General features: G+C 49.2%; 1 protein-coding gene across 1 annotated transcript; it reads right to left on the bottom strand.

Annotated features, from left to right (window-relative positions):
* Positions 1-2,348: 2,348 nt before the first annotated feature.
* CYB5R1 (cytochrome b5 reductase 1) lies at positions 2,349-7,795 on the bottom strand. Its single transcript, XM_007988908.3, has 9 exons — positions 7,653-7,795; positions 7,211-7,360; positions 6,990-7,062; positions 6,349-6,455; positions 5,842-5,971; positions 5,078-5,161; positions 4,112-4,197; positions 3,534-3,633; positions 2,349-3,167 (listed from the first exon to the last, which is right to left on the bottom strand). The coding sequence occupies exons 1-9, from the start codon at positions 7,665-7,667 to the stop codon at positions 2,995-2,997; spliced, it is 918 nt and encodes a 305-aa protein (XP_007987099.1). The 5' UTR covers positions 7,668-7,795; the 3' UTR covers positions 2,349-2,994.
* Positions 7,796-8,128: the final 333 nt, after the last annotated feature.

The raw sequence follows: 8,128 nt of genomic DNA, 5'->3' as shown, positions 1-8,128 counted from the left end.
GACTCACAGGATTATTATAAGGATTAAATTATGTGATATAGATAGAGTACTTGGCACAGTACCTCGATATGGCTGTTAACTCAAAAAAAGTTTTAATTTTTTTTTTAGGGACACGTTCTCACTGTCACCTAGGCTGGAGTGCAGCGGTACAATCATCAGATCATAGCTCACTGTGCAACTAGTGCCATTCTAGAGGCAGAGAAAGTGACTCATTGTAATCTGATATAGGTGCCTCAGGGACGTGGCGTTAATTCTCTTGGTCCTGGTTGAAAGCATGGGCTCTGGAGTCACACAGAGCCATGCTTCTGTCCCAGGCCAGTCTATGATCTTGAGCACATTACTAAATCCCTCCAAATGATAATTACCTCATCTGAAAAATGGGAATAAAATAATACTATTTCATTGGGTCTTTGTCAGGATTGAGTGAGATAATTCATGCAGGTTCTTATGATGAGGCCTGGTCAATGGTAAGTGCTTTCTAAATGTTAGCTATTACCGTGTTGCCCGTTGTATAAAACCCTCAGAAACTTCCCACTGTCCAAAGGATTGAGTCCAGGTTTCTTCAGCATAGTGTTTCAAGGCCCTTTGTGAGCTGGCTGTAACCTCTAAGGCCTCATCCTTCTCCATTTTCCCTCTGGCATGTTGGGCCTTGGTGAACTAGTTCTTTAAAGTGAACTTCTCTTTCATTCCTCCAGGCTGTTGCACATGCTCATCCTTCTGTTCGACTGCCCTTCTCACTGTCTGCTGCAAGATGCCAGCAGATTACAATGCCTACTTCTAGGTTTGAGTTTGGCCTCAGACAATCCTAAATTTACATTTAGGCTCTGCCAGCCACTTACCAGCTGTATGACCTTTGGCAAAGTATTAATCTTCAAGTCACATGATTATCATAAGGATTAAATTATGTGATGTAGATTGAGTACTTAGCACAGTACCTGGTACATGGCTCAAAATATTTTTGTATTTTTAGGGACAGGCTCTCACTCTGTCACCTAGGCTGGAGTACAGTGGTGCAATCATGAGATCATAGCTCACTGCAGCCTTGAACTCCTGGGCTTCATGGGATCCTCTCACGTCAGCCTCCCAAGTAGCTGGGCTACAGATTCGTGCCACCATGCCCAGTTAATTTTTTATTTTAATTTTTTATTTTTGTAGAGATAGGGTCTCACTATGTTGCCCAGGCTGTCAAAAATGTTAACTCTCTTTCCCCGCTTCCTCCCTTTCTGAATCTTTCTCAACCTCTTCCCGCTTTGTGTGTACCTCTGCTATGGTATTAGTCACACTGTGTTATAATTATTTGTCACTTGTCTATCTTAGACTGAGTTTTTTGGGGGTCTAAGACCAGTCTTGGTCACACTTGTATCCTCAGGGCCTAGCACATGACAGATCCTTAATAAACGTTTGTATGTTGAGTGGATGAGGCAAAAACCCATGCAAGACAAGGAATGGTGATCTTCCACGTGGGAAATTCTCTTTACCAGCCTGCTTCACTGTCTGAGCCCAACATTCCTAAGCAAGATTTTTCTTCCTGGAGGTGAGGTGGCTGAGAGTGTGTTACAGAGCACAGTGCATACACATATCAGCTGATCAAGAAATGTTGGATGGCACACCATCAACAGAATTTAGTGAAGGCTCTGCCCTACGGAGGGGTGAATTCTGAGGGTCCTACAAACCTTTCTCTCAGAAGCCCCAGAAACAGCAATAAACAGTTGCTGAAAAGCAGAAAAGCAATGTTGACCTTCATTCTGAGCCCACCACATTGTTTTGTTGCAATGAAAGTAACAAAGAAGAATCTAGAGAGGCTGCCCTAGTCCTACCCTGGGAAAGGGAGTAGATTGGGTCATGCTCTCATAGCAGAGGAGAAGGGCGCTCAGGACAGATGGGCCTGGGGGAGGCCAACTCTATCCGGGCATCAACAAGTCTGGCCAGGGCTGGTGATGTCAGGTTACTTTTTAAAGAAGGCTCCTCTTCCAAACAGAAAGGCAACACTTTGATTTGTGTGCCAGGTTCCCTGAAGGATAAATATGGTGAAGGATGGGCCAAGAGAAGGAGGAAGGGGAAGAGTAGCATATCAAGGGAACACTGTGAGGAGCAAGTGGGCTCAAAAATGTCCCCTCTAATGTGTGTTCTCCTTCCCCCACCTTGAGAGCTTCCAGGGAGAAGCAGAGCTCTGCCTCTGCTGAGACAGCTGCTGAGATGATCACTGAGTCTGCTGGCAGCTAATATTTCAGCACATGGTACAACTTCTCAAAGGTTCTTTGGAACACCTGGGAGAGTTCCATGCTGGCAAACCCTTCCTCCCTAGGTCCTCGGGGATTTGGAAACAAGGACCCCAGACACAACAACCCTTTCAATATCACACAGGGGCCTCAGCCTCATTTATTTGCACAGCCGGGGTTCCTGCCACAAATAGCAGTTTTCGATTATCAGTAGCTGTTTCCCTCTAGCCTGGGCAGGGGCTGAGAGAGACACACACAGATATGTGATATTTCAGACTCCTTTGAGATCTGAAGAAACCATTTCCTCCTTTCTTGCCATCTCCATAAGATACCTCTGGAAGTATGCTCAACTTATACTCACATGTACAGATTTGCCCATAGGTTAAATAGTGAAGGTTAAGTAAAACCCATTGCACAGACTGTTCCTTTCATCACAGACACAAAGAAGGTGAGACTAAGATGCTATCAAGGAACTAGCCAATCTTGGACCAAGCATACATGCTCCCTTTTTTCTTACTCCATGGAAGAGACTGCTCCATGGGCCTCTCCTGGACCTGTTGCCATGGGGAGATTTCGGAGACCTTCCAAGGAATGACTCAGCCTTGGCCCTCTTCCATGGCTACAGGAACATTGTTCCTGCAGGTACTATCCAGATTTCAGCTCTAGATGGAACAAAAATAGCTGAAACTCTCAGGAAAGGAATCTAGGGCTTATAGTGCTTGAGTACTGATGGGGAACAATGGCAGCGAACAACACCAGGGAAGCTGGAGGATGCTCAGTAGGTGAATCGCATCTTTTGCGAGTAGCCCAGTTTGTCCAAGTTGGGATGGCAGGCCAGCTGCACCATTGGGGGTGGCCCACAAAGCAGCACCAGCACATCATCCCCCGGAGCGGGCAGGTGTTCCCGGATCATGTCGGCAGTCACAAAGCCCTTGCTGTAGGCCCAATCTGAAGTTTGGGGAGAAGAAAGTACTTAATACTCCAGATACATGCTGGCAAGCGGGTGTGGTGCCATGAAACTGGTGAGGGCCCTGAAAAGCTATGGAGAAAGTGTCAAGTAGTAGTAGCAGCTGGGAATGGGTATACTAAGCCTGCCTCAGGCTAAGCCTTAGCAGCACAGCCATCCCTGTCACCCACCTGGTAAACAGGAACCCAAAGAAAAGGGACCAGGAGATCCCTGTGTCTGTGCACTCAGACTTCCGAGTTGGCAGTGTGAGGCAAGGTTGATTTCACCAAAGCCAGAACTCACAAAGGGGCAAGGCTTTGATTTTGATGATGAGGGGTTAGTGGGATGTCCAGAAATGGGAAGGATACCTTTTGGGGGATGATCCAGAGTGAACCAGAGCTTAAAGCGATTGGGATAGCGGGCCTGCAGTTCCTCCAAGTCCTCTCGCAAGATGATATCCTTTTCTGTCTGAAATGCAAAGGGGAAGGAAAGTCTTTAGGAGTCTTCTCAGGCCCACATAAAAAGTTTTCTGCTATAACAACTTTTCAACTAAGAAAAATAATGTTAAGGGAATGCAAAAGTTCTAGGAAATAAGCAAAACTTGCAGTGCTTTTAGGGAGTTAGGATAAGGAGAAGAGGGGAACAGCCTTTATCTACATATTATGAAGGAATAAAGATGAATATTTAATCAAGAAGATCTAAGTTTCTGTGCTCCAGACTAGATGCCTTAAAAGTCTTCTTCTTTCCTTGGGGGCCAGCGAAGGAATGTGATTCAGTGCTCTGTCCTTTCTCCTCCTTATTGAAAGAGGACCCTGTACCTTACAGAGAGGACCTTGGGCAGAAGCTAAAACAGGGCACTGGGCCAGTTCTGCCCATCCATACCGTTTCTCTTAGCCCTACCCACACAGCAACTTTGAAGTCTTAGGGTGGAGGAAAGCAAACTAACCTGGTTGGCAAAAAGCAGAAAGCACTGGGTTGGATCTTCAGGGACTTTGAGGATGGCCCGGATCAGCTGTAGCATTGGGGTGATTCCTGCATGAAGATACCCCACAATGAAATGTACCGGCCACACTCTGCCCTGTCCTGGCTCCTTAGCTGACCAGCCCTTTCGTCTTCATTCTGCTCATTCACCACTGCGCTCCATTTTCCTTTAGCATTCTCATCCTCTAAACTCCTTCTGCATATTCTCCAACATCTGCATTTCCAGGCACCCTTCAAATTCATATGAGTTCATATTGTAGAAATCTTTCTTAGGAACCAATCTAAGACTCTTAATGAAAGTCCTTTGGAGGCTAGGACTCCAATGTCACGGATGACTACAAGTACCTCTGGATTCAAAGATGAGGGTTCTAGAACACTGTATTTGCAGAGGTTAAGTGCATGTACTTAGGCATTAGGTAGAGCCAGATACTAATTTTGCTCTAGGCCATTACAAGTGAAATAACCCTGTGGAAATCATTTAGCCTCTCTGGACCTCCATTGTCTCTCTGTAAAAGGGAAAGGCTAGTACCTACTTCATAGATACATATATATGTGTCTAATTTATGTGTCTAATATGTAGTAGTGTATTAGACTACACAGTGTCTAATACATGGTAGTGTCCAATGTTAATTTTCTTTCTTCCTAGCTAGTCGTTCCTAGCTGCTTCTCTCTTCTCTCACCTAAAAACTATTAGATCCATTCAATATGAGGAAAATCCATTTAATTTGTTTCTCTAATTCCATCAGTTAAAATTTTTTTGGTTTCTACCTGGTTATGATTTTGTTTTTCATATGCTAGGGAGCTCTAAGCATTGCTGGAAATCCCCTGATGAACAGCTTGGCTATGATTACCAGTCTTCAGAGGGTCACCTAGGAATTTGCATGGCAACAGGCAACAATAGTGGGAGAGAAAGGCCCTCAGTGTAATGCACCTGTCCCGCCGGCAATCATTCCCAGTTTCTTCGCCACTCGGGGTTCTGGTGGAGATTTCTTGTTGGGCTGAATGTTAAAATGCCCTGAGAAGTCAAGTGAAGAGAGCAGTGGAAGAATAAAGTCAATACAGCGAACTTAGAAAACAAATGCAGAGTTGAAAATATGCCCGAGGCCAGTTGAGCAGCTGCTATGACATCTGATCCTGGAGCTTGGGTGGAAGTTTGACTTGAGCCAGCCCTGACAATAATATACTTGAGGGACAATGGGGCCAGGGCTATCTGTGAGTCAGTTCAGGGCCACACAGCATTATCAACTGCTTCTGGCAAAGTGTCACTCCCTGGTGAAGGAGACAGGCACGAAGCCAGGTGTGAATCTATTTTCCGAAGTGACACACAGCAGCTCCAGGGACTTGCTAATGCACCCAGCTGTTCCCATGGGAAGGGCTGAAAGCTATCTCTGGCTCTCTTCACAGCTCACTCCGGGGGGCAAATTTTTGAAGGAGGGGAAGAGGGGCACATGTTTGCTTTAGTAATCTCCACAGCTGCCATGGCTAGGGAATTCAAGTGGAGGAGGAACTGCTTCCTGTGGCAAATGGGGCTGAGAAACATGCCTTTCTGTCGTATCAGTGCTATGTTTAGAAGGAAGGGCGGCCCCGGCCCTTACACACATGCACACACATGTGTACACACAGCCATACTGTGCTAAGAGGACTATGGGAACTGATAAAGTGGGAGACAGGTTCAAGGAGAAAACAGGTCATTACCTTTTCCAGTGTAAGTGAGCAACCCGCTTGGCCCCCGAAACTCCACCACATCCCCAATCTTCAGGCTATCTAGGTACTGAGACATCTTCCCTCCCTCAGGAAATTTGGGGTGCACACCCTTCAGGTAGACCTTACAAGACAGAGAGAAAAATACCTTATTTGGAATGTCAATGGTTTCTGAGTCCCATGTTGACTAAACCTCCCTGAGGCTGGGGCAGGGATCAGATATGTGCTATCTTTTCCCCATCTACATACTTTCTTTTTTTTTTTGAGTCAGAGTTTCGCTCTTGTTGCCCAGGCTGGAGTGCAGTGGCGCAATCTCGGCTCACTGAAACCTCCGCCTCCTGGGTTCAAGCGAGTCTCCTGCCTCAGTATCCTGAGTAGCTCATACTTTTTTCATATCCACAAAGTATATACCATTTCTGGCTATCAGGCACATCTTAGAAATTTCTACAAATCTCAGAAAGAATGGGTAAGCAGCCCCAGGGTCCCTTCCTAGCCCCTTACCTTGATGACAAGATCCACGTAGCCTTGATCCTCATCACTGGTGACAGGAGTGTACGGTCTGATGACCAGGCTGCCATCAATTCGGGTGGAGAGATAGATATGTTTGCCTGGGGACCGTGCAGAGAACTACATAAGGGCTGTCTGTGATGTGCTGCATCCCTCAAAATACTCAAAGAGATTTGAGAGAACAAGATGTCTTGCTTCCTGCTGTGGTTCCAAGGAGTTACCAGGCAGGGAAGATTCACCCTGTTGAACCCTCAGTTGGATCTCTCATAAGCCCCCAGTTGAGGAAATGCTTATTTCCAGCGTTTCCTGCCAGTTACTGCCAGGACCTTGACAGATGAGTCAAAAGGGTCTGGGCAATGGGAAAAAGTTAGTAGTGCTTGCTCAGATGGAGTAATTAGCAAATCCTGCAGGGAAGAGGCAAGACTGTTGAGTGTTAAAGCTGGTTGGGGGCCACGGAAGCCACACCCTGGAGGGGCCCAGTGGCACCTCACAGCTTGGAGGATGCAGAGCCAAGTGGGGGAAGGGGAATGGTGTGTGGAGTAAACCGGTTGAAGCAGCCTGTTTCATGAGACCCCAGGAGGGGAGTCACCTTCTGAGGATACCAGGGAAAGGAGCCCATTCCACACTTTCCTTACCCACAGGCAGCCCCAGAGTGTGGTGGGCGGTGGGCAGGGCAAAGCGGAACCTCTTGGTGTTGTGGCTCACAGTCTGGAGGGTGGAGGACACAAGTGTTTCACCAAGCGCGCCTGGCGCTGCCACGTCCCTTGGACATCCCAACCACCGTGGGTGCTGTACCCTCCATGCCAGTAGCACTCTGGTCCCCTCCTCCACCCTGCCCCTTTCTTCCCCAACTTACCGTCTTGTCTAGCAGTCGTAGCAGGTACTTTTCATTGGGGTCCAGGAGAGTGACCTGAGGCCGGCGGGACCTCCGAACCAAGTAGGAGCCCACAGCCAGGCCGAGCAGAGTGACCAGCCCCACCCCCAGGGAGGCCAGCAGGACTGGGCTCTGTGGGTAGAGGAGGCAGCGTAACCGCCAGGCTGGGAAAGAGCCCGGGGCTTGGATGCCGACCGTCCCAGGGGTGGCGATCCCGAGTTCCAGCGCGGAGGCATGCCAAGGGCAGAGGGGTAACCTGACAGGGTCCCGAGCCCGGATGTGCGGGACCGGGACCCCAGCATCCACGGTGGGCCCAGAGCCCTGCGGGGCGGGGTCGAAAGCGACAGCCCCTGGTCCGGAGCTGAGTGGCCAGAACCAGATGGGGAGGGGTCCCCCAGTGGAGGATACTGAACGAGGGTCTTACCGGCTGGATCCCCATGACGGAGCACCTTTTCCTCCACCACCCGACAAGCAGACAGATCCCACAGTGCGCCGCGGGGCGGGTCGGAGGGCACGGCAGGCCTGAGGCTGGGCCGGGCAGGAGGCGGGACCTCGCGGCGCTGGGGGGGCAGGAGGCGGGGCCTGGCGGAGGGTGTCTGTCCGGGGCGGGGCCCAGCAGGAGGCGCCGGCGGCTGGGCCTGTTGGGGGCGGGGCCCGGCAGAGGCGGGGCTGGTCCTCTCTGTGCCCCACCCGGAAAGGGAATTCCGCTACTCGGTAGCTCAGGGTCTCCGATGCTTATTCGAGACTTTTTAATTTTTTATTTTTTTCGCTCTGTCGCCCAGGCTGGAGTGCAGTGGCGCGATCTCGGTTACTGCAACCTCCGCCTCCCAGGTTCAAGTGTTTCTCTTGCCTCAGCCTCCCGAGTATCTGGAACTACTGGCATGCGCCTCCACACCCGGC

The sequence above is a fragment of the Chlorocebus sabaeus genome, chromosome 25, assembly GCF_047675955.1.
Source record: "Chlorocebus sabaeus isolate Y175 chromosome 25, mChlSab1.0.hap1, whole genome shotgun sequence".
NCBI classification, from domain to species: Eukaryota; Metazoa; Chordata; class Mammalia; order Primates; family Cercopithecidae; genus Chlorocebus; species Chlorocebus sabaeus.
Note: the sequence above shows the minus strand (reverse complement) of the source record. Positions and strands in the feature narration are given on the sequence as shown.

Coding starts and splice junctions, on each gene's coding strand:
- CYB5R1 (XM_007988908.3), bottom strand. Junction 7,063..7,210: donor TACGACTGCTAGACAAGACG/GTAAGTTGGGGA, acceptor TCCACCCTCCAG/ACTGTGAGCCACAACACCAA. Junction 3,168..3,533: donor TCTGGATCATCCCCCAAAAG/GTATCCTTCCCA, acceptor CCCAAACTTCAG/ATTGGGCCTACAGCAAGGGC.